The 24,762-nt window shown below is 48.3% G+C and overlaps 2 protein-coding genes and 1 pseudogene across 8 annotated transcripts; 2 read left to right on the forward strand and 1 right to left on the reverse strand.

Moving 5' to 3' along the window:
* Positions 1 to 358: 358 nt before the first annotated feature.
* Positions 359 to 3,471, reverse strand: GALT (galactose-1-phosphate uridylyltransferase). Of its 5 annotated transcripts, none has more exons than XM_080939994.1 (11): positions 3,334 to 3,471; positions 2,853 to 3,022; positions 2,561 to 2,636; positions 2,422 to 2,470; positions 2,170 to 2,299; positions 1,990 to 2,046; positions 1,708 to 1,830; positions 1,366 to 1,498; positions 1,184 to 1,267; positions 749 to 903; positions 359 to 526 (listed from the first exon to the last, which is right to left on the reverse strand). In XM_080939994.1, the coding sequence occupies exons 1-11, from the start codon at positions 3,356 to 3,358 to the stop codon at positions 446 to 448; spliced, it is 1,083 nt and encodes a 360-aa protein (XP_080796120.1). In that variant the 5' UTR covers positions 3,359 to 3,471; the 3' UTR covers positions 359 to 445. The 5 variants fall into 5 exon arrangements, with proteins under 5 accessions (XP_080796120.1, XP_080796124.1, XP_080796121.1 ...); XM_080939998.1 differs by having other exon boundaries at positions 3,304 to 3,471; XM_080939995.1 differs by having other exon boundaries at positions 3,257 to 3,375.
* Positions 3,472 to 15,251: 11,780 nt separating this feature from the next.
* Positions 15,252 to 16,531, forward strand: LOC308438848 (eukaryotic translation initiation factor 3 subunit M-like; annotated as a pseudogene). Its single transcript has one exon. The product of its transcript is annotated as a eukaryotic translation initiation factor 3 subunit M-like (transcript).
* A 973-nt stretch (positions 16,532 to 17,504) lies between these two features.
* Positions 17,505 to 19,904, forward strand: SIGMAR1 (sigma non-opioid intracellular receptor 1). Of its 2 annotated transcripts, none has more exons than XR_013975598.1 (4): positions 17,505 to 17,711; positions 17,848 to 18,001; positions 18,182 to 18,274; positions 18,843 to 18,980. XR_013975598.1 is itself a non-coding variant. In XM_080940065.1 (4 exons), the coding sequence occupies exons 1-4, from the start codon at positions 17,561 to 17,563 to the stop codon at positions 19,067 to 19,069; spliced, it is 672 nt and encodes a 223-aa protein (XP_080796191.1). In that variant the 5' UTR covers positions 17,505 to 17,560; the 3' UTR covers positions 19,070 to 19,904. The 2 variants fall into 2 exon arrangements, 1 of the variants encoding a protein (XP_080796191.1); XM_080940065.1 differs by having other exon boundaries at positions 17,848 to 18,048; positions 18,843 to 19,904.
* Positions 19,905 to 24,762: the final 4,858 nt, after the last annotated feature.

The following is a 24,762-nucleotide window of genomic DNA, read 5'->3' on the forward strand; positions in this document are numbered from 1 at the left end:
TTTGTACCACTGTCTTACCAAGCTACCCAGGCTAGCCTTGACTTTGCAATCCTCCTGCCTCAGTGTCCTGAGTGGCCATATTACAGACCTGCAACATGAAGTCCAGCTTGGCTTGGGTTTCAGAGACTAGGTCTCCCTAGGTAACCCACACTGGCCTCAAATTCACAATTCTAATCCTAATCCAGTGTCCAATACAGGCATGTATAACCGTGTTTGGCTTGGTGAAGGGGATTCTTGCATTGAATTTTTGAAAATCTGTAGGCAAGAGTGTTTGGAGTCATACTTAAGACTTTACCCAAACTCCAGAATTTAAGAGTCCACATCCCTCTGGTGTTGGAAAACAGGGTTAAAACGTGAAACACAGTTTTATTGGTGTCGCATCTGCCCGAATTCCAGGTCCCAGGTCTGTCAGGTACAAAGATTCAAGGCCCTGCTGTGGTCACAGTCAAGCGATGGCTGCTGTTTCCTTGTCTCTCTGCGCCAGGCTATAGTGTACCTCAGGAAGTGCCCTTAGTCTTTCTGCAGCCTATAAGGGGACAAGAAGCAGCCAGGGAGAGTAAGGGTCACCTAGAATTGTACAGAGAGTTGTGGGCCCAGGAAATACTGAGGAGGGCTTATGGGATGGGAAGATTAGTTCAAGATAGCTGGAGGCACCAGGGGGTAGAGTTGAGCAGTGAATGAGTTCTAGGAATGCGGAGATTTCTATGAGGCTCTTTGGGGTTGTGACAACCCAGGATGTTGTCCTGACCTGTTCGGGAGTGAGGTCGCGCTGGGCCTGGGCAAGCATTTCATAGCCAACCATGAATTTCCGGACAGTAGCGGATCGCAGGAGTGGGGGGTAGTAGTGAGCGTGAAGCTGCCAGTGGTCACAGGTGGCTCCCGTCTTTAATCCTGTGGGAGCCCCTGACAGGAAGAAGATCCGGGAGGCCTTTTGTCAGCCTTCAGTCTAGCCCCTCCCCTAAACTAGGCCAGATACCTGAATATTCCATCTCCCAGTATTTTCCACCAGGGAGCTCTGACATCAGTGAGCAATCACCAAATCTCTCTTCTCAGCACCCCTGCTCTGGACAGTTGTTTTAAGGCCAACAAGTGCTTTGAGGCCTTGTAGGGATTGTGGTTCCCTAAGCCAGAATCTAGGAGCCCAGAAATTCTGTTGAGACTACCCCAATACCAAAAGCCTTACCGTGCCAGCCCATGGAGTAGGGAAAGGATGTCTCAAATAGGTTGTCATACTTGGTCAAGAGCTTCTTCATGACGGAGGCTAGATCTGGAATCAGAGCCTGATTTTCACCAGGAGGAATAGATGCTGGTCCCACCAGGCTATTCTGTCCAACACCCAGTCTCACCATCCTACCGGAGACTCACCATCTCGCTCGGCAGGGGTCAGCTCAGGTAGCCGCCGCACGTGCCGACGGGGCAGCAGTAATGTCTGGAAAGGCCACACTGCCCAGAAGGGGACCAGAGCTATCCAGTACTCACTGGTTAGAACCAGACGTTCCTGGACACACAGAATGGAAATATGCATGTGATGGGGGAAGGGGGCAACCAGCAGGAAGGAAGAAGGATCTGAGTCCCTGGGCTCGAACTGGCAACCCTATGCCACCATCACATCCCTTTAGATGGCTGCTAATGTCCCCTTCCACACACATCTCTCTGGGAGGGTACAAGGGCTAGAGACTCCCTGGGGACACAGGGCCTGACTCCCACCTTCCTGAGGAGCTCTTGGTGGCCATATTCCATTAATAAAGGCTTCCCGTGCTGGCTGTGATAGGTCTGCTGGGATTGCTCTTCACGCTGGGCTATATCTGGCAGGAAACTGCTAGCCCAAACCTGTCGAGGGGCAAGCACAGAGAAGAGCAGGCGAGTCCGTTATCTCTGAGTCTCCGAATTACCTATGTATTTCTTCTGCCTATCCCTTCATCTAGTTCTCCTGTCCACTGTGCCAGTGGACTCAGCCAAGAAAGCCATTACAGCCGGTCACATACTTGCCTGGCAGTGGGGGTGGGGGTTAGAACAGCCCATCATGGTTCCTTTGTTTTCAAAGATCTATTGGGTAAAAGCAGAGAGATCCAGTAGTCACTCAGACATCAAGTCCACCCCTCCTCGCCATACCCTGTGGAAGCAGTAATGCTACCCCCCCAAACCAACGTTACACCTCCCCTCACAGACCTGCACCCAAGGGTACTGGGCACCCAGCTCCTCTGTGACTGAGGCCCAGGCATCGATGACAGCGCGGATCTCCGGGACAGACATGAGTGGCAGCGTCACATCCGACCAGGGGTGGAAGCACATGACCTTACTAGGTGGTGAAGGAAGAATGACAAACGGATAGGGATTGGGTGCTAAGGGCAGCGCCCAAGCCCAGGTCTTCTTCGTCTTCAACCCTGGCTGGAGGTTATAAGGGGGGACACCCATAGTTACCAAACTCCTCTGGCGGCCTCTGCTCGGAAGAGAGGGTGGTCACTGGGTCCTGGAATAAAGGAGTATTACTCTCTGCAGCACAGATTCCCTGGTCAGATCCAGTCTTCCTTCTCCCCAACAGTGGTTAAACTGAGGGTACCTGGATCCGGAGCATCGGGCTGCAGAGCTGGGAAGTCATTGTCAAATAGGAAGGTTCCGTCATAGGGAGGATTCACCTACTGACAAGAATAGGCTAGAAATACAACCACCTGACAGAATTCAAGGGCTACACAAGTTGCAAAGGGGGCGAGGAAGTCCCGTTCTAAGGATCAAAATTGCTTGCCGAGAACTGACTCAAAAGGAGGCGCACTGCTCCCTCTTGTGGGCGAAGGGCAGTAATAAGGAAGAACTATTTCCTCTTATTTCTCTTAGTAGCTGTGTATCGGGCTTACCTCCCCATTGGCTCGAGTGGCCCCGGGACACAGAGGGTTCAGTGGGTCGTGGCGGGGCACCGTCTTCAGAAGCTGGGGCTCCACTTGTCCTTGCCAGGGTCGCTTCATGCGATGGGCTGACACTAACACCCACTCATCCTGGAGCGGGTTGTAGCGAATATGCTGGTGTTCTGGGGACAGTGGGTCATGTGTCAGTCAGCGAAACTCCCTGTCTCCCTCTTCCCTGAATGGCTCTAATGCCCTAGCGGGCCCAAGTTCAGAGACGCTAGGTCTGCGCGGTGTTTCTAGAAGCTAAAGGCTGGCGGGGTCGGGGGAGTGAAAGGGTTAAACGGTTTCAGGGCCACACGGCCTGCAAGCCCTCCCTTCCCTCGCCCGTCACCCAGGCCTCTGGTAGGAGTGCCGACCTTGACGCTGAGACTAGAACTTCCCACGGAAAAGGAAGGCTCCGCACTGCAGCGGGTCCAGGCCGCCCAGCAATTACCGCTCGCCCGGAAGGTCGCTGCCATGGCGTCCGCCTCTGAAGCCTGCTGGCGGTGCTCTGGATCCGCTGCGCGGTGCGACGTGAGGCCACACGAATTAACCTAAAGTTAGCCAAGAAGGTCCACTAGGCGAAAGTCACCGTTCCATTTCCCCCGCCCACCCAGGATGATTGGCTAGCCGCCAACACGTGACGAAGGGGACAGTCTGCCCCTTGAGGGCGGGGCTCGGGACCGTCACACACCTCCCCGGTTGTTCTGATGCTTCTCCACACCGGATTGGAGCCCCTTCTCTAGAGAGCATCTGTGAAAACTGCTTTGCTGAATCCATTCGTCCCGCCATGATTCAGTAAATACATCCTGGAGGGCAAGCGAAATTTTCACGCGCGTACATAATAGCTCCTGGTCATAGTCACCCTCCTTTGTTGCTGTCTCCTTCTCACCCTCTGAAACTTTTCTTCCTAGTGAGTTCCCCTACTTCCATGTTCATTTTTGTCTTTTGTGACCCACTGAGATTAGTTAGGGTTGCATGAGCTTAGGGCTATTTATTGGAGCATGGGCAAAATCCCAGCTTCACCAAGGACACTCCTGCCGGCAACTTTTAGCTGCCATCAGAAAGGGCGTGGCCTCGTGAGTATCCCCCCCCCGCCCCCTCCCCCGCACTTTCCCCATCCGATATGAAACCTTAAGGAGTCCATTCTCATGTTTTGTGCAGGTAACCACAGGTGCAGTGAGTTTTTGTGTGCAGTTGGCCCTATCATGTTCAGAAGACATCGTTTTCTAATGAGCACCTTAAACATGTACCAGGCACCAAGGTTCTGTGTGGAGCATAAGGACGCCCTGTTCAAAGAACAGCAGCAGGATTCTGACGTATAATGACCTGGGTCACCTACGGAGCAGCTGTGGTTAAGATGCAGGAGGGGAGGGGGCGGGGCTTGGTCGTAGTACTGATGAAGCCTGCAGCCAGGCCTTGAGGTATTGCCTGGAGTTGTGAGTACTTCACTGTATCTAGGCCTCTGCCCTCACCAGCAGAGATAAGCTTGGATAAAAAGAGCTGAGTATGGGGTGTAGTGGTATACACCTGCAATCCCAGCACTCTAGAGACAGAGACTGTAAACTTAGAAGTTCAGGTTCAGCCTGCACAGTTCTACATAGCAAGAACCAATCAATAAGTAAACAAAAAGAAATGTGTGTATGTGTGTGTGCGCACACACCAGGCACAGTGGCACGTTTGCCTATAGTCTCAGCTACTCTAGAACTTGAAACGGAAGATCATTTGAACCCACAAGCTCTAGACCATCCTGGTCAATATAATGAAGCCAATCTCAAAAGCAAGCTAAAGGCCATCAGTGTTTGAAAGGCAAAGACAGGTATCTCTGTGAGTAGCCTTGCTGCAGAGAGTCCTAGGCAGTTGAGGTTTGGTCTGTTGCTATATATTGTGATGCTAAATACTGGCTTCCAAGGTCTAGATGCCAACACAGATAAGGAGAGCCTCTTGTACAACAAGTGACACTATGTGACCTTGTCCCACAAGTTATCCCTGGTTGGTTAATAAAGATGCCTACAGCCTATAGTTGGGCAGAAGAGAAGTAGGCAGGGGGTATGTGGCAGACCACCAGGGAGAGAGAGGAAGACACTATGGGGCAAGGGATCATGAGAACTGCCCATAAGGGCAGGCCAGTCAGAGGAAGAGCGGCTCAAATGAAGTATTCCGGAGTTTAGACAACATAGCCATAGAGGGTTGATAACTGACCAGCTCTGGTGCTGTCTCAAGCATATTGCAAATATAAAGGTTTAGTGGTTTTTATTTGTGTAGCAGGAATGGTGGGGCCACCTCTGTGTAAAGGCCAGGACCATGCTGCTGCAAAAGAATCTCAAACAAGAGGACCTAAGTGAGGACTGCCTGAGAGACCAAGGATTGCTAATGCAGACAATGCCAGCCAATCGGGAACTGCGGTTTAGAAGAGATGCTTTCTTAGGACCACCGGGGTGCTGGTGGAGGGTATTAAAGACCTTGCAGCAGTGCACAGAGTTTGCTGCTGTGTTTCTCACCTGTTCCCAGTCTGTGTCCCTAACTTTGCCTCCTTACCTCCAACCCCCTCAAGGGCAGGTAGGGCTGGTCTTTGAACAGTCTAGGGCACAGAAAACATCTGGTGCCTTGTGTGGTTGATGGACAACTTTATTGCCTTCGTTATGTGGCTGCTTGTGAACTTCCTTTTCTTGTTTTTGCCTGTTGCTGCAAGGACTATGTTCATGGTTCAACCTGATCTGTTCTCACGGTGCCGCTGTTGTGCCCCTTCAGTTGCTTCTTCGGTGAGTTGGCCCCTTAGTGTTTTATGTTGTGGGTCCCGTGCACTTGGTCTTCATTTCTGTCTTCTTTGTCTTTTCTGTCTGTCTGTCCCAGTGACCTTGCTTTTGGTCTCAGGTCCAGCATGAGTCTGCAGCAGGCCATCTTCCCTTTTCTTTGTCTTTGGGTGGGAGGGCTGTGGTGAGTGCACACCTTTTTCTCTCTTCGTTTTCTTTGTCTAGGTGAGCATGTGGCAGCCATATTTCCTTTCTTCTTTGTCTTCATCCGCTCATTTTCAGTCTTGGTCTGGATTCATCCTAGTACCTTTCGTAGGGGCTGGTTCTCCAGGTTGTGGCACCAGGGGTCAGCTCTTGAGCGCCTTTCCTTCCGGGTTACACCATCCAGGCCTTTGAGCTACACCCGTGGGCGTCCCTGCTCAGTACAACTTGACTTTCCTCTCCTTTTCTATCATATTTGTCACGTTTGTCATTAGTTTCCTTGGTGCTTGTTGTCATGGGTTCCTCCCCTCTACCATCAAGGAACCCCAATTAGGGTGCTGAAAACTCTTCTGGTTACTCTGGTCTCAAGGTTAAGACTCGAAACAAGGACCAATTTTGGGAGCCTGGATATCCCCCAGATGTGGGACCCTGACCTCTGGGTGCATGTTCTCCTTGCCCACAAGTTCGAGGTGCCATCTGGGATGATCCCTCCCTTGTTCTTTGTTCCCATCTTCCTTGTAGTCAATGCCATTAAGAATTCTTCCCCCAGAGGAAGTGGTGGCTGCCCATAACAAACACTACCATACCAAGCTTAATATTTAGCTTTCCATTACTGAGCCTATCCCACTTTCTCCATGCAAACAGGTTGATTTTTAGGGTGCCTCTGCTCCAGTCCTCTGGCTCTCAAGCTCCAAGCTCTTCTCTAGCACCACAGTCCAAGGTCCCTCACTCACTAGCCCTTCCAGGGGAGGGGCATTGGAAGTACCCCCAGCTTACCCCTAGTGTGATTTAGGGGGAGTTTGTCTTCCAGAAATCACTCCTGGTGTGGTTGCTTCTGTGATGCTCATCCCTTGTACTGAACTGCCTCTTCCCAGGGCCTCATTCTCCTCAGGAATATTGTAAGGCTTTCCCTGCCAATCTTGGCCCTGATGCAGCGACTAAGCCCTAGATTCCCACTCCTCGGGCAGACTTGGCACTAATCAGAAAAGCTGCCAACGATTCTGGCCCAGATTCACTTTATTTTGAACTAGTACTGAAGCAATGGGCCGTGCACCTCCAGACCTATTACGATTGGTATAATCTTAAGGCGGTGCTTGACCCCACTGTTTCTTAATTGGAGGTCTGCATATCATGACTTGGCTGAGAATCAGGCTAGGATTAACCTGGAATATAATCTTAAAGCTACTTTTAACATGCTTACTGGCCACAGGGCGTACATTAACCCTGTCACTCAGGCCACTATTGGACTGCAAAATTACCTTAACCAGGTTGCCCATCTTGCCTTTAAGGCCTGCACCCCCCCCCCCCCCGGACCCTTTTGCTTACTTTCACAATCTTTGTCCAGCAGTCTGGAGAGTCCTTCATGGACTTCCTGTCCCATGTAACTGAGGCAGTGGAAAGGTAGGTCAGTGCTGGCCCAACCAGAGACGCCCACCAAGCAGCTTGCAGGGAGGGGTAAAGCTCCCACTTGCAACGCTGAGGCAGCCACAGCCACAAGGGATGATGATATTCATAAGTGGGTTATTGCCACTCGTGATCTGGACCTTGGAGCGGCTCCATTACAGCCCTCACCACCTCCATTACCACCTTGGTCATGGAGCATGTACAGAGGACAAGCCCTTCCCCTGAAGGCCCCTAATCACACCTGTTGGGGCTGTGGCAACCCTGGTCACTTCAGACAGGACTGCCCCTCAGCTAGGCCCCAAGACCAGATGTCCTTGTTGTAACAAAGTTTTCCACTGGGCTAAGGATTGCTGTTCTCAAAACAAGGAAGACAATCTAAAGACCAAAAGGGGCACCCATCAGCCCTGCCAATAAGTGGGACCCCTGCTCGGCCAGGTGTCTTTTGGATGTTCCCTGTGTTTCCTCACTCCCTGACGATGACTGTACATGTAGATGGTGCACCTGTTAAGGGGGAGACACAGGGGCAGATGTCACTATAATAACAAAAGATGCATCACTGAAGTTCCCCCACTGGAGATTCTGGTATGGTCCCTCCACTATGGGAGTTGAAGGCCACCAAGATGACTACCCAGCCTGTCCATTGGTCTTTTACCCCTGTCGTGTCTGTTGTTCCCCACAACCTTTGGGGAAGAGATATTCTGGAAAACATGGGTGCCTTCCTTACAATGGATGATTGCACCTTTTTTTGGTAATGTTACGCAATATGACCCACTAGACTACATAGGTCACAAAGTTGGGGATCAACCCCAATTCTAATGGCCACTGGTCACCTAGTGCCAATTGACACCAGGGTATCTGACCCTATACCATTGGCCTGGCCATCTGAAGCCAATAGCTGGGTGAACCAGTGGCCCATTTTGAAACCTAAGCTTTCTGCTCTCAAGGAACTAATCTTGGAACAATTAGCTTTGGGTCATTTGAAACTCTCGACCAGCAGACATATTACTCAAATTTTTGACATTAAAAAGAAGACAGGAAAATGTAGGCTTCTACAGGATCTGAGAGCCACTGATGAACACATGGAAAAAAATGGGGACCACTCAAGCAGGACTGTCTCATCCTAGTGTTATCCTGCCAAGTACCACGTGGTGATCCTAGATATTAGGGGTTGCCTTTTCCAGATCCCTCTGGCTCCCAAGGATAGATGCCATTTTTGGCTTCACAGTATGGGAGCCTAATATGAATAAACCAGAGAAAAGATATCAGTGGACAGTCAGCAGTCCAACATTTGTCAGCTACATGTGGCTGGACCCACACAGGGCGTCTAGGGTGTGCTTGTAGTCCAGTACGTGGATGACATGCTTGCACACCCTAGCCTGCATGGCTGACATGCTTGCACACCCTAGCCTGCATGGCTGACATGCTTGCACACCCTAGCCTGCATGGCTGACATGCTTGCACACCCTAGCCTGCATAGCTGTCATGCTTGCACACCCTAGCCTGCATGGCTGACATTATGCTTGCACACCCTAGCCTGCATAGCTGACATGCTTGCACACCCTTGCACACCCTAGCCTGCATGGCTGACATTATGCTTGCACACCCTTGCACACCCTAGCCTGCATGGCTGACATTATGCTTGCACACCCTTGCACACCCTAGCCTGCATGGCTGACATTATGCTTGCACATCTTAGCCTACCTGATCTGGAAAGGGTGTCCTCTCAGTTGTTGCTTAACTTAGAAAAACTCGAAGGTTGCTCCTGAAAAGATTCAGAGTTACCCCATATTCCTTCCTGAGCTTTTCTGACAAGATTAAGCCCCTGGCTTTCTCCATTGTGGCAAAAGATTCCTACTCCCTCATGGAACTACAGTATGTGGAACTATTAACTGGCTCAAACCTGTCCTGCCTATTCCAGACCATGAGACGAGGCACCTCTTTTCTCTCTGGGAGGTGACTAGCAGCTCCTCCACGAGGGTTAAAGTACCATCTGAGGCTAGCAACCGTCTCTAAAAAGTTATGGTGCTCCTTTCTTTATCAGCTCTGGAAAGGCATAATCCAGGGAACCCCTCTTGGCCATAACTCTATGGCACTTGATGAGGTCCTCGTAGTGTTGTGGCAGAATGGGTCCCTCATGTGGTTGCACCAGGCCCACTCTGATTTAAGGTTACCTCAAAGTTTGGCATTGTCTTCTGCCTTGTCCTTAAGGCGAGAGACTTAGCAAGAAGAACTTATAACAAGGAAACAGACAAAGTAATTCTACCATTCTCCTTGCGATATTCTCAATGAATGATTATGGGCAGATTCCATCAAGAAATGGTGGCGGGGTTCACAGGCTCACATAATCACATGCCACCAGACAAGTGTCTTACTGCTTTGTCCCAGCTGCCAATTACACTTAAACCCCACAGCATGCCCAGCCCTTGCCCCATACCCAAGGTAACTATGACCTTTTCTGGTGCCAATAAAGTCCGATATGTGGTTCTTATCCAAAGATGGGGGGAAGGGGAAGGACACAACTCGTAGTCTCCCTAATCCTGGCTCAGTACAACTGGGTGAGTTATTTGGCCTCCTGAAAATTTTTGAGTGTTGCCAACAGGAGCCAGTTAATATTTTCTCAGACAGCCAATATGTAGTACAAGCTGTGTGTACCCTGTCCCTCTCCTACACTAAAGAGCAAAATAGCCCTGTTCATGTCTGCATGCTATCTATCCAGAAGGTTCTCGAGAATAAGGCACATCCCCGGTTCATCTCACACGGTTCAAGATCACATTCTAAACTGCCTGGCATGTTAGCCGAAGGAAACGGAGAACTGATGCCTGGTTGCATCTGTATACACGGAATTGCTAGAGTGAGTCAGAATGTTACACCTTCAACTTCACCTTTCTCCTCAGAATGTACATAAGCTCTTGCATAAATTGCCTGTGTCACAATGTAAGCATCCTGCAAGGTCCTGTGCAACTTGCACCATTGGATCCCCTTGGCAGAGCAGAATTTAACCCTAGAGGTCTACTCTACAGTGCAATCTGGCAAATGAATGTCATCCATTACACAGTCTTTGGTAACCTTAGGTATGTATGTGTTGTGAATACTTGCTTGGCCTTCGTATAAGCGGTGGCCATGACTCGTGAAAAGGCCATGAAATCAGCAATGCTGGTAATGAAAGTGCCTAGAGCACTCAAGACTGACAATGGACCTTGCTTTCTCATTGTGATGGTTTGAATATGCTCAGCTTAGGGAGTGGCACTATTAGGAGGTGTGGCCCTGTGGAGTAGGTATGTCACTGTGGGTGTGGGCTCTAAGTCCCTCATCCTAGCTGCCTGAAAGTATTTTCCTACTAGCATCCAGGTGAAGGTGTAGAGCTCTCAGCTTCTGTACCATGCCTGCCTGGATGCTGCCAAACTCCTGCCTTGATGATAATGGACTGAACCTCTGACCTGTAAGCCAGCCCCAATTCAATGCTGTTCTTTATAAGACTTGCATTGGTCATGGTGTCTGTTCAAATAGTAAAACCCTAACTAATATGCTCATCTTAGCAGTTCAAAGACTTCCTATCCTCATGGAGAAGTCACTCCTTTGGAATACCCTATAATCCTCAAAGTCAAGCAATCATAGGAATGGTCATACTAATAATTATTTTGTGTAAGTGTCTTGCTCAGCATCTCTCCAGTGAGCTTTCCATAAATAAGGCGACCCTCCAAGTGCTGATGGCTCTTAAAAATCCCAGTTCCGGGCCCCAAAGGAAGTGATCAAAGCTTGGATAGCAGAAATCTGTAAGACCATGTGGGCTGTTCTTGTCTCCCCCTTGTGTGACATACCTCTGAAGTGATGTCTCTTTGAGGGCTGGTAGTCAATGTTAGGTAAGATCCTGGAAGACAGGACAACCTAAGACAGGCACAGTCCAGTAAACTGGGAATTCTGAGGTGGAGTCAACAATGTCAAGGCAATGGCATCCCAGCTCCTACTAGGCTATCAAAACCTAAAAACAAAAGGTGAATATGCAGCAGGAACAGCAGGCCACCTCTGTGTAAGTAAGCAATGGGGACCGGGCAGCTGCAGAAGCATTTCCTGCAGGAGGACCTAATTGCAGACTGCCTGAGACCAAGGATTGCTAATGCAGACAATACCAGCTAATCAGGAACTGATGTTTAGAAGAGATGCTTTCTTGGGACCAATGGGGTGTGGGTGGAGGGTATTAAAGGACCTTGCAGCAGTGCACAGAGTTTGCTGCTGTGTTTCTCACCTGCTCCCAGTCTGTGTCCTTGACTTTGCCACCTCACCTCCAATCCCCGAAAACAGGTAGGGTCAAGCAGCAAGTAGTCCAGGGCACAGGCAACATATCTGGGAACTAAATGGTCCAAGGCGGGAAGAAACCCCCAGTTAATAATAAACATTTACCACAACACTAGGCAGCTTAAATTTCTTAGGAGAGACCCTGTCATTAAAAAAGATGATCCCAAGACTGTAAAGTAGTCTTAGCCTCTGTCTGGAAGGCATCATATGTATTTTCTCTTTTTATGATCTATTTATTTTCTTGTGGGGTGTGTGTGTGTGTGTGTGTTTCTAGCATCTATGTCTGTGCATCCTTGAACTGGAGTTACTCATGGTTGTGAGCCAGTGTGTGTATGCTGGGAATAGAACCCAGATCCTCTGCAAGAAAAATAAATGCTTTTAACTACTGAGCCATCTTTCCACAACGCCCAGAGATATTTTCTTAAGGTGTGTGTTTGTGTATGTGTGTGTGGTGTTTTTGTTGTTTTTTTGTTTGTTTGTTTTTGGTATTGTTGTTGTTTCCTTTCTTTTTGAGACAGGATCATATATCTCCCAGACTGGCCTTGACTTTCTATGTAAAAGGACAAGATTAGACCTCTACCCTCCCCCTTCCATCTCCTGACTACTGGTATTACAAGTAGGTATCACCATTCTACTTTTTGCATACTAAACAGAGCTACATACTGGCAGCTGAGCTACAAAAATTGGGTCATTGGTCATTGATCTCTGCCCTAGAATCCTCAGGCTGAAATCTGAAGAGGCCATTAGGTGAGGGCAGAGAGCAGGAACTGAAATATGAGTTTTAGCAATCCAGTGGCTGCTCAAAGTACGGCCGAGAGTGGGGAAAGGAAAGCAGGACAGATATTCCTTTCAGCCATCCTACAGTGACTAGACTGCGGTACTATATTTCTGCAGGAACAACCATGCTTCAATGTCACTCCTAGATCATGCTGATTCCTGATGGCCTTCAGGTGGCCTATCTCTTCTGTCTCTGTGCCTTTCCAGATCTCTGTATGGGGGAAGAGAAGAATGGTCTAGATAGGGTCAATCTGGTGCTCTCCCTCCCAGATCCCAGATACAGGACATCTGCTGTGACATTTGGAGAAGGTGACTGTCATTCTCATCCCCTTGGGAGTGTGTGTGTGTGTGTGTGTGTGTGTGTGTGTGTGTGTGTGTAGGCCTGGAAGTCTCAGAAAATTATATTTGCATGGAATGAGAAGCAGAGCCTGCTGCAGAAAGGCCCTCTGACTCTGAGCTCTGGGTATTGTTTGCAGTGCAGTAGGAGCTGTTACAGTAACTAAGATTACGTACCCTAATTCATATAGATTTCAGCCATAAAAATGTTACTGTTTATTGCACAGCTAGTGCTTGAGGCTGAGAGGGTGGGATTATTTATTTATGAGAAACTTTATTTATGATGGAATATGAAAGGGGAATGAATTAGAGGGGTCTCAGTTGTTGGGATTCTGTAAACCCCACCCCTCAATTACCTGGCACTAGCCAGGTATGCCCTGCCCCAGTGACTGACACTATAAAAGGGGCTGCTTGCCCCCTCCTCTCTCTCTTGCTCTTGCCTCTCTTGGCCTCTTGCAGCCTGCTCTCCCAGCCCTATCCCTTCTCTTCCCTTTCCCTTCCCCCCTCTCCCTCCATGTGCTCATGGCCGACCTCTACTCCTCTATTCTTCTCCTCTATTCTTCTCTCTCTCTCTCTCTCTCTCTCTCTCTCTCTCTCTCTCTCTCTACCTCTACCACCCTCTTAACTCCCCCATGACCTGAATAAACTCTATTCTGTACTATACCGTTGTGTGGCTGGTCCCTCAGGGGGAAGGGATTCCCAACATGGACCCCCCAGAGGCATCTCCCTTGCCCCCAGGCCTCACTGCACCTCCATGGGCCATATGCCCCCCACTCTTTTCATCCTTCCCCTAACATTGGTGCCGAAACCTGGGATGTCATCTTTTCACAACATTGGTGCCCCTTGAGTCTTCCTTTCATTGGTGCCCCATCATCTTTTCCTTTCATCAGTGCTCTTAGAACATTGTCAACTTAGGGATGACAGAGAAGCCAGCAACTGTTTCAAAACATGTCTCCTGAACCTTTCATCCTCCACTAGTTTACTCAAAACAAACAAAGACACAACAGTCCCAGCCTCTGCTCTCTGCTGTACAATGTATTGCAACATTGGCAAATGAAAGGCAACAAAGCAAGTTCTTATTAGAATGGCTTACAGGCTGTGGTCCAGCTAGACCAGCAATGGCTGTCTACCAATGCAAGGCCCAAGAATTCAGTAGTTGTTCAGTCAATGAGGCTGAATATCTCAGCTCATCTTCAAGATATGCTGGAATCCCAAAGAAGTAGGCTCTACTGCCAGTGAAGGAATGAATTTGCCATCGAGAGCAAAGAAAGGTAAGCCAGCAGAGAGAAGGCAAACTTCCTATGCCATGTCCCTTATGTGGGCTGCCAGCAGAAGGTGAAGTCCAAAATAACAATGTTAATTACCTCAAAGATCTGGCTTGGAAGTAGGTTTTCCCACATCAAATGACTTAACAGGAAAAACATAACCCCTCACAGGTGTGCTCAGCCATTTGGGTTTTAGTTACTTTCAGATGTAGTCAAGTTGATGAGCATCACATCCTCCTAAGATCGAAACATCCCATCCTGCAAGAAGCTCCTTGAGCAGGAATTAAACAACTCACACAGCTTCAGGCAGTCCCTGAAACTGACCAAATTTACTGGGTCTCTCCCTGCCATAGTAAGCAATAAATGCTAATAGTCCCTTTCATACAAAGTGAAGCCAAGCTGCAAAAAAGTCTCTTGAGAACAGAGAAATGGAGACTAGCCAAGCTGGTTGGAAGAGGTTTAGACTAGAGTCTCTTGGAAAGGAAACTCTACAACCTATAGAACTGCCTTAAGGCTGTGCAGTGTATTCTAGGTTCCTAGCTTTTGTGAGCAGTCACCCATGCAGGGCTGGGCTTTGGGGGTGCATCTGTCTTTGACTTTGATTTCTGTTCCTGTAAGTAACCCCTTACCCACAGTCCAGCAAGTAACCTCAATAAATAAAACTCGTTCACCAAATTGGATTTTGGTGGTGTCCGTACTTTAGATTGTCATGGTCCCTTCTGATGTGTGTTGTGTGTCTTCTCATGAGACATTTTGTCACACAATAAGTCTTCTGTAATTGGCAAGATGGAAAGAGAGGGGACAGAATTTCTCTTTAAAAAATATGTGTATTAGTGTTTTGCCTTCATGTATGCCAATATACCATGTGTGTACAGTTCCCACAGAGGCACTTCTCCGGCCCATAGAGCTTCAGACACTACACCCAAAAATGTCATACACAACTTCTGTTTCCATTTTGTTGTCCAGAGTAAAATCACCTGGCACATGGTCCTATCTACAGAGGAGATTACAAAATGTACTTTGATTGCTCAAGGCAAAGGGAAATATCTCTGCTGCATAAAAAAAAAAAAAATGCCTACTGAAAAATCTATGGCCACTCCACGTGTTTGGGTGAATTCCTTGTTTACGTGTGACTTACAAATTTCCTTCCATCAGTTCTGTGCATAGGCTCCTTTTTTCTAGTTCCTACGAGTCTGGTTGCTCTTCTAGTTGTTGCTTTAGACAAGGTCTCCCGTGACCTATGCTGCTGTAGCTAAGGTGACCTTGAACCACTGATCCTTGAGCCTTCCCACATTCTAGAATGATATGTGTGTACCACCACTCAATCTTAAGTTTTTTTTTTCTAACATATATAATCCTGACCATGTGCCAGGCACACATTACTTTAAAATATTAATTCACCGCTCCCTTTTCCAGTCGGCGAGGTTCTGAAGCGGAGCGTCTTCCGCAGCCCGGCCTGCACCATGAGCGTCCCGGCCTTCATTGATATCAGCGAGGAAGACTGGGCCACTGAACTTCGAGCTTATCTGAAATCAAAAGGGGCTGAGATCTCAGAAGAGAACTCGGAAGGTGGACTACGCGTAGATTTAGCTCAGATTATTGAAGCCTGTGATGTGTGTCTGAAGGAAGATGATAAAGATGTTGAAAGTGTGACGAACAGTGTGGTGTCCCTCCTGTTAATCCTGGGACCAGACAAGCAAGAAGCATTGATTGATTGAAAGTCTGTGTGAAAAGTTGGTCAAGTTTCGGGAAGGCGAACGCCCATCTCTGAGACTGCAATTGCTCAGCAACCTTTCCACGGGATGGACAAGAACACTCCAGTAAGGTACACAGTGTACTGCAGCCTCATCAAAGTGACGGCATCATGTGGGACCATCCAGTACATCCCAACAGAACTGGATCAGGTGAGAAAGTGGATCTCTGACTGGAAGCTCAACCCTGAAAAGAAACACACCCTCTTAAGACTTCAAGACGCTCGTGGATTAGAAGAAAAGTGATGCTGCGTCAAAGGTCATGGTGGAGTTGCTCGGGAGTTACACAGAAGACTCCAGTTGATGCCCATGGGTGTATCGTGCGGGCACTGAAGGATCCAAATGCCTTTCTTTTTGACCATCTTCTTACTCTAAAGCCAGTCAAGTTTTTAGAAGGCGAGCTTATCCATGATTTATTAACCATTTTTGTGAGTGCTAAATTGGCATCGTATGTCAAGTTCTATCAGAATAACAAAGACTTCATAGATTCACTTGGCTTGTTACATGAGCAAAATATGGTAAAAATGAGACTCCTCACCTTTATGGGAATGGCATTGGAAAACAAAGAGATTTCTTTTGATACCATGCAGCAAGAGCTACAGGTTGGAGCTGATGATGCTGACACATTTGTTATTGATGCTGTAAGAACTAAAATGGTCTACTGCAAAATCGACCAGACCCAAAGGAAAGTAGTTGTCAGTCACAGCACACATCGGACATGTGGAAAAGAGCAGTGGCAACAACGGCACGACACTCTTAATGTCTGGAAACAGAACTTGAACAAAGTGAAAAATAGCCTTTTGAGTCTTTCAGATACCGGAATTTTCATGCAAATAATTTTGTTCTTGAAGGAAAAAAGCTCAAAGTCATAGTAAAACATATCAACTAAAAAATATATATATTAATTCATTTAATGTTAACCATAGTGAAAGTATGAACTATGAATTAGATACTTTTAAACATTTATTCTATGTTACAGATAAAGCTATCGATACATAACTTTTAAATGCTGACACATATGGGCTCTCTTCCTTACATCTTAGTCCAATTTTGCTCCCCTCCTCTGTGTAGCCCAGAACCATTCTGTGGCAAAATAAAATCCCATAGTTCCGCAGTGGATACATCTATTGGTTTTTAAGATCTTTCACATTTTTGTGCTCCAGAACATAGAATTAACCATAGGATCAGAGAAAACTATGCGAAACAACCATGGTAGTGCATGCCTTTGATCCCGGTATTGGGGAGAGGCAGGAGGATCTCGGTGAGTTTGAGGCCACCCTAGTCTATAGGCCAGCTACATAGTGAGACCTTGTCTGAAATATTACATATATATATATATATATATATATATATACACACACACACACACACACACATATATACATATATGCATGTATGCTGTATCATCGCCCTCCGCTCTTTGATACTCGGAAGGACTCCTATCAGCCCTCCTCTCTCTTGGACACCAGATATCACCGCTTCTGAAAGGCCTTCCTTCCCTAAGATTCCCAGTGGCACTATCTTCAAACCGCTTCTGTGCTAGCAATCACGAGACCTAGAAAGCTCTACTTCTGTGGGGTCGCCAGCCAAGGTGGGCCAGTCCATTCTGGGTCTCCCCAGTTGGGGACACCCGGACTGAACACTTCAGGGTAGCTGCCGGGAGGCAAGGCCCCGCCTCTTACCTCTCGTCCGGACCACGCCACCAAACCCTATGCTCTCCCCATCTTGAAAATGGTTCAATCCAGAGGGCGGTGCTAGGTGAGCCGGACGTTCCGATTGGCCCGGACGAGCCGTACCACGGTGGCGGGGGCGACCGTGGGCAGCGGCTTTTGAGTCTGTGAACCCTCTGCCTGTGGCCCTAGTTTGGTCTTAACGTTGGTCGTGCCAGGCTGCCTGCTGGGATGCCGTGGGCAGTGGGCCGGCGGTGGGCATGGATCACCCTGCTTCTGACTATTATCGCGGTGCTGATCCAGGCAATCTGGTTGTGGCTGGGTCCTCAGAGCTTCGTCTTCCAGAGAGAAGAGATAGCGCAACTTGCTCGACAGTACGCGGGTGAGCCGGTGAGGGCGGGGAGCGGGGTGGGGCGACGCAGAGCAGAGCCCACAGGAGCTGCGCTTTCCGAGGGCGCCTTCCACGCCAAGCTCGGACCGCGGGCGGGTCTCACCTACGTCTCTCCTTTTTGCATCAGGGCTGGACCATGAGTTGGCCTTCTCTCGGCTGATCGTGGAGCTGCGGAGGCTGCACCCAGGCCACGTGCTACCGGATGAGGAGCTGCAGTGGGTGTTTGTGAACGCGGGTGGCTGGATGGGCGCCATGTGTGTTCTGCACGCCTCGCTGTCTGAGTACGTGCTGCTCTTCGGCACCGCCCTGGGCTCCCATGGCCATTCGGGTCAGTGTTGGCGGTGGGCCGGATTGGGAGGCTGGGACTGTTCGAGGGCCGGTGCCCTCCATTCCTAGGTTTGGCTGGGCCGTGTGTTAACAAGGATTCCCTGATGGTTCGTGTCTATTTTACTGTCAATCAGGACGATACTGGGCTGAGATTTCTGACACCATCATCTCTGGCACTTTCCACCAGTGGAGAGAGGGCACCACGAAAAGTGAGGTCTTCTACCCAGGTGAGTATGGAAGTTCTGTCTGAGGGGGGCGCCCTCTAGCTAGGGAAGTGCTTAAGACGCGAATGTGGCGCTGTTTAGAAAACCTACCGGCGAATTCCTTCCTTCTCTCCCTGGTGAGCCACAGGTGTTTTGTTAGGGTCGAGCTGAGGAACCCTGACGCTTTCGACTGTTATGGGAAACAGAACATGGCAGTTTCTGGTCATAGAGAGCTGATTTTTATCAGCCTGTTTAACCCAGCCAATATTCTAGCAATTGTCTGGGGACAGTCATAGCTAAAAGTTAAGACAGACATTTGTTTCCCATTGTTTTGCAAACTAGTGAGGCAGTTTGAGGTTTTTGTATTTTTTGTTGTTTTCGAGTTTTTTATTTGTTCACACTAACCACTTAAGTGCCTGTTACCTTAAAGGCCAAAAGAGGGCATCTGATCCCTGACACTGTTGCGAAGCATCATGTGGGTGCTGGGAAATGAACCTGGGTCCTCTGGAGTAGGAGCCAGGGCTCTTAACAACTGAGCCATCTAGCTATGGAGCTCCTGATGTTGAGGCTTCTTATCCTGTCTGTACCCTAGGAGAGACAGTCGTGCACGGACCAGGAGAAGCATCGGCTGTGGAGTGGGGACCAAACACATGGATGGTGGAGTACGGCCGGGGTGTTATTCCGTCTACCCTGGCTTTTGCACTTAGTGACACTATCTTCAGCACCCAGGACTTCCTCACCCTCTTCTATACCTTTCGCGCCTATGCCCGGGGCCTCCGGCTTGAGCTCACCACCTACCTCTTTGGCCAAGACCCCTGACCAGCCAGGCCTGAAGGAAGACCTGCGGACAGACAGGAACGGGCAGAACCACATCCATTTCTCTACTCGCTGGGACTCATGTTCACTGACAGCAGTGTAGACCATGCAGATACTAAGTTGCTGCTGTATGCAGAAGGACATACATACTTATACGTCCAGACAGAGCTCTTGGGGAGCAGATGAGACACAGAGATGCTAAGACTTTATGTACTGTAAGATCATGCACTCACAACCATCCAGAAAGGGTCCCCTACATATACCAGAAGGGGGGCCGGTCATATTTGAACACATAATCACAAGCTTGACTCACCGACTCAGGCTTTTCCAGAGCTTCCTGCTGGCATTCAGGGCTCTGGGATTAGGGATTGAGGTAGATGTTAACTCTGCCTCACTCTGATGCCTCATTCCAGTAGTAATCTCTGGTGAAGGAGAGGAGCTGCCCTTCGGAGGTCCCCTTCACCTGCAGCTGTGATGCCCTTCCCTTCATCCTTTTCCTCACCATATGCCTTATTTCCCTTCCACTCCCCTGCTATGCAAATGCCCCGTGTCTTGTCCTCCATGCTCCCCGGCAACCAGCTGGGAAAGCAGAGGAATTTAGAGGATGCTAAAGGGAAGGAAGGTCCTCCACCACAGAGACCCTTGTTGGGGTTCTAATGGGAAAGCCAGCTTATGCCCAGGGCCAGTTCCCAAGGAGAGGACTTGGAGAAGTAAGCCTGGTCCAAGGAGCCACCCATTCCAAAAGAAGCCTTTAGTGTGTATGTGCACACCCTGTCAGTTTCCAGACCTTTCTGTTGCATTCTCTGTCTTCCTGTCTGTCTCTGTTAATAAAAACGTATTAAACAGTTCCATTTCCTTGTGTGTCAAAACGGCAGGGAAAGTTGCCTCCTGGGGCACCTCAAGGCCTTCTGTACAATCCAGTTTGTAAGACTAGTTTTAGACAGAAGGGAATGTATTTAAGAATTAACTTTGGAGTCAGCCTTTTAGGGGTGGTGGTAGTATAACCCTGCTGGACTCAGATCTGCCTGCCATTGCCTTCTGAGTGTTGGGACTAGAGGTGCATACCACACCCAGATTTTCCCCCCAATATAAGGTTGGGGAAACCTAGAATTTACTATGTGACCCTGATATCCTTGAACTGATCCACTTGCCTCCATTTCCTAGGGCTGAGAATTCAGAACAAAGCTTTGTGCAGTCTGGGCAAATGCTGCACTAAACACAACCTTAGAATGCTCCTGAGTCTCCGGCTGGTTGGACTGCATCTATAGAGATAAATTTTTGAGTATGAGAAATTGAGACCTGGATGTATACTTTGCTAGCTCTGTCCTAGGGGTGGTCCCGAGAATTTAACTGCAAGTGGCCAAAGGGTGGCACTGTGCTCCCATATTTGAGCTGAAACACAGCTAACTTTTCTTTATGGGCTCACAGAGTATGAATAAAATACTACCTGGAGCAAGAGTTCCTCTGCTCTGGTTTTCTTTTGATCCAGCACTTTGGAGAGCTCCTGCCTGGGGCAGGACCAGATACATGAGGCAGACAGAGCCAAAAGTACACTCATTCTTAAGGACCTTCTTCGTAGCTTTTTGTCCACTAGTCACCAAGCAAACACCACCTTCATCCTGGTCTTACTTAGGTTAAATAAGGTCCAGACTACTATTTCCTGGAGTTGTTAAACTAATATTGGAAGAAACAGGGTTATATAGTGAAACATTCTAACGAACACAAATACAAAAAGCTACATAAATAATCTTATTTGGGGATAACATCAAAGGTCTAGCCAGGGGTAGTGGCTCATGCTGATAATCTCAGCATTTGTGAGGCACAGGCAAAGGATCTCTGTAGGCTCCATACCAACCAGGTATACATCGTAAGTATAGATCAGCCTGCACCATAGGATGAGACAGACTGTCTCAAACAACAAAAAACATCAACAGTTTCAAACCTGGGCAAATTGGCCATCTTGACACCTTCCTCAAGTCCTTATTACCACCATGTTTGTGGGCTGTGCCAAGCGCTAGATGAAGCCTCTTGATCTTTATAGGCATCTTCTACCTCTAGTCTAGGAACACATGTATATCAGGGATGCCCAAATGTCCCATCACCCATCTTATAAAGAACTATTTTCTCTGCCCCATCTCTGTTGTTAAAGCCAGTGGTCACAGTCTTTAGCTTTTGTTGTTGGTACTGAGGCTCAAATCTGAAGTTTTGTACACTCTAAGAACGTGTACTACATCTGATCTAGTCCCATGACCCTCAACTTTGTTTTGATACAGATAATATCTCCTAAAACAAATTTGGGCATCAAAAATTATTCCTATTTTCTTCCTTTTACTTATATACGAATACACTGTAGCTGTCTTCAGACACACCAGAAGAGGGCATCAGATCTCATTACACATGGTTGTGAGCCACCATGTTGGGGATTGAACTCAGGACCTCAGGAAGAGCAGTCAGTGCCCTTAACCACTGAGCCATCTCTTCATCCCCCTATTCTTTATTTTTTATTGATACTTTTATTTTCTTATTTGCAGATCCTGATCTCTTTGTTACTTTAAATGCCATCGACTGGGCTGGAGGGATGAGTAAAAGCACGTGCTACAAAACACGAAGCCTGGAATTCAGTCCCAGCACCCACGTAAAAAGCTGGGCATAGCCACCTACGCGCCTATAATCCCAGCGATGTCGACAGGGGCTGCTGGGGTCTACCAGTCCATAGCCTACTTTTGGGTTCATCGAGGCACCCCTTTCCAAGAAAATAAGGCAGAAAATGTTAGAGTAGGACCCCTGTGTCCTCTCCACTGGCTTCAGCATAGATGTGTACAACATTCACTCAAAATAAGTAGTATCTACATATCTTTTCGCTTGTTTTTTGTTGTTGCTTTGTTTGTTTGATGAGACAGGATTTCTCTGTGCAGCCCAGATTGTCCTGGAACTCACTCTGTAGACCAGGCTGGCCTCAAAGTCACAGATCTGACTGCCTCTGCCCCTGAGTGCTGGGATTAAAAGCTTATGCCCCCACTGTCTTGCTACATATCTTTTCCCCCCTTTGTTTGTTTATTCTTCTTTTATACAATACATCCCCACAGCAGTTTTCTTTCTCCATTCCTCCCAGTAGCCCTCCCTCCCTCCCCTCCCCTCTCCCTTCCTTCTCTGTTTCCCTTCAGAAAACAGCAGGCCTCCCAGGAATCACAACCAAACACAACATGACAAGATACAATAAGACCAGACACAGACCCTCATATCAAGTCTGGACAAGGCAACCCAGTAGAAGGAAAAGGGTCCCAAGAACAGGCAAAAGAATCAGAGACAGCCTCCAACTGCCACTGTTAAGAGTTGCACAAAAACATCAAGCTGCAAACCATAATTTATATGCAGAGGACCTAGCACAGACCCGTACAAGGATCTGTGATGGTCACTTCAGGCTCTGTGAGCCCCTATGAACCTGATTTGTTGATTCTGTGGGCCGTGTTCTCTTGGTGTCCTTGACCCTTCTGGTTCCTATATTCCTTCCTCTCCCTCTTCCCAGAGGTTCTCTGAGCTACGTCTACATATCCTGACTCCTATATGTGAGTTAGCCGAAGTCTCTTCCCCAGGATTTTAGCTTTGGATACTGTACTCCTCAATATCTCTGCCTGGTTGTTTAATAGGTGTCTCAAACTTAAAAATGTCCAAAGCAAACTGATTTGTTTCCCAGGCTATGTGACACCACCACCATGCAGTCTTTACCACCTTGGACTACACTTTGAAATTCTTACACACCTAATGGTCTCGCATTCAATTCAAGTCCTCAGTTTTATGGAGAAAATGTATCCAGACTTCACTGGGCATGGGGACATGGGGTGGTCATGCAGAAGCCTGTAATCCCAGCAGAATTGTGGGTCCAGGTCTTGCATGGCTTACACAGTGAATTCTGAGCTGTGGTGGGATGTATAGGAAAAGCTCGTCTTACAACAATAAAACCACCTGGATTCTAAGCATCTCTTGTCTCTGCAATTGTCACCGGTCAAGTTCGGGCACCGTCCCCCATTGTTCATGTTTGCCTCTTTAGTGGAGGTGCCCACAAAACCCAGAAGCAGACATTCATCCTCAAACGTCCTTACCTTCTGCAAATCTACTCCAAGGCCCAAGTGACCCGTGACCAAACATCCAACTGCTCACCCTCAGCTACCCCATGGCCTCTGGTTTTCTTAAACATCACAAGCCCTTCTGCCTCAGGATATCTGCATTGGATTTTCTCAAAGCTCTTATTAGATGGCTGCATAACTTTCCTTCCCTCAATTTCTCCTAGAGAATCTTTCCTTTAAAACATGACAACATGTAATATCCTTCTGGTGGTGGGTTCCAAATACTTAAGCGAATGTGCATGCCTGTATGCCTGTACAGTGCTGAAGGTGGAACTCAAGTATGTGAGGCAAGTTCTGTACCACTGAACTGCATCTCCAGCTCCCTCAGTAGAAGTCTGCATGATGGGTGAGGGTTATAAGTCCATAAGTATGGGTGCAGGTGGTGTGTGTGTGTGTGTGTGTGTGTGTGTGTGTGTGTGTAGGCCAGAGGTCTACTTTGGGTGGCTTTTCAGTCACTCTATTTTTTGAGGCAAGACTCTCACCGAACCTAGGGCTCACCAGTTCAGCCAGACTTACTGCCAGAGGTCCTCTTGTTTGCCTCTCGCCTCCAGACCCTGCCCACCAGGCTTCCCAACACATACAGGTATGTGCCAACACTCCTGTTGTTTTGTTTTTAAATTGGGGTTCTGGGGACTGAACTTCTGGTCCCTCATGCTTCTGCAACAAGCTCTCTTCTAACTCTATCTCCCCAGCTTCTCACCCCCTGAAAATAATTTTGACACTTCTTCCCTCAAGAGCTAAAGCCTAAGGACTAGAGAGCTGGCTTCATGATTAAGAGTGTCTTCTGCTCTTGAAGAGGACATGAGGTGTTCCAGGTAGTTTATTCCAGCTCTAAAGTGATCTCATGCCCTCTTCCAGACTCTGAGGGTACCAGGCATGAATGTAGTACATGCATCTGGGTTTTCTAACAGTGAAAAGAAACCATGACCAAGGCAACTCTTACAAAGAAAACATTTAACGGGGGTTGGCTTACAGTTTCAGAGGTTCAGTTCATTATCACTGTGTAAGATAGTGTCTTTATTCGGGGAGGCAGGTACTAAATAAAACAAAGCCTGTCACTGAGTTCAAGAGGAGGTGCAGTGACTGGATGCACCAAGCCCGGCCATGGAAAACGGAACCGGGACGTGTGGGCCGGGCTTGGTAACAAACCACCAAGGAATTGTGAATGAAAGCAATGTGGTAAGATGCCACGCTGGAAAGGCTCTCGGTCTGCTCCTGTCAGAGAGTGCCCTGGGGGCCAGCATGAGGCCATTGAGATAAATTAGAGCAAGTTCCATATGGCCTTACGGTGTGGGAACTAGCGTGGGAGCAACCACCTGGGTCAGAGAGAGCCAAGGACAGCACGGAGTGGTACGCGCTGGAACCGGTCCCGCCGCTTTTTAAATATTTACCGCGACATCATTATGGCTGTGTTCAGACAGATTTGGTGCTGGAGGAGCCAAGATCTCTGCATCTTGATCTGAAAGCAGCAGAAGGGGACTGTCCTCCACAGGCAGCCTTGAGGAATCTCTGGCTCACACTGGCCAGAGCAGAGCATATCCGAGCATATATACCAGACTTCGAAGCCCCACC

The sequence above is a fragment of the Micromys minutus genome (genome assembly GCF_963924665.1).
Source record: "Micromys minutus genome assembly, chromosome: 28".
Classification (NCBI taxonomy): Eukaryota; Metazoa; Chordata; class Mammalia; order Rodentia; family Muridae; genus Micromys; species Micromys minutus.

Bases quoted from the DNA above. Each gene is read 5' to 3' on its own strand.
- GALT (XM_080939998.1), bottom strand. From the start codon at position 3,358: ATGGCAGCGACCTTCCGGGCGAGCGGTAATTGCTGGGCGGCCTGGACC. The intron at 2,637-2,852 runs GTAAGCCCGATA...TCTTGTCAGTAG, and splicing joins CCACTCGAGCCAATGGGGAG to GTGAATCCTCCCTATGACGG. The intron at 527-748 runs GTCAGGACAACA...GTCCCCTTATAG, and splicing joins GCGACCTCACTCCCGAACAG to GCTGCAGAAAGACTAAGGGC.
- SIGMAR1 (XM_080940065.1), top strand. From the start codon at position 17,561: ATGCCGTGGGCAGTGGGCCGGCGGTGGGCATGGATCACCCTGCTTCTG. The intron at 18,049-18,181 runs GTCAGTGTTGGC...ACTGTCAATCAG, and splicing joins GGGCTCCCATGGCCATTCGG to GACGATACTGGGCTGAGATT. The intron at 18,275-18,842 runs GTGAGTATGGAA...TCTGTACCCTAG, and splicing joins AAGTGAGGTCTTCTACCCAG to GAGAGACAGTCGTGCACGGA.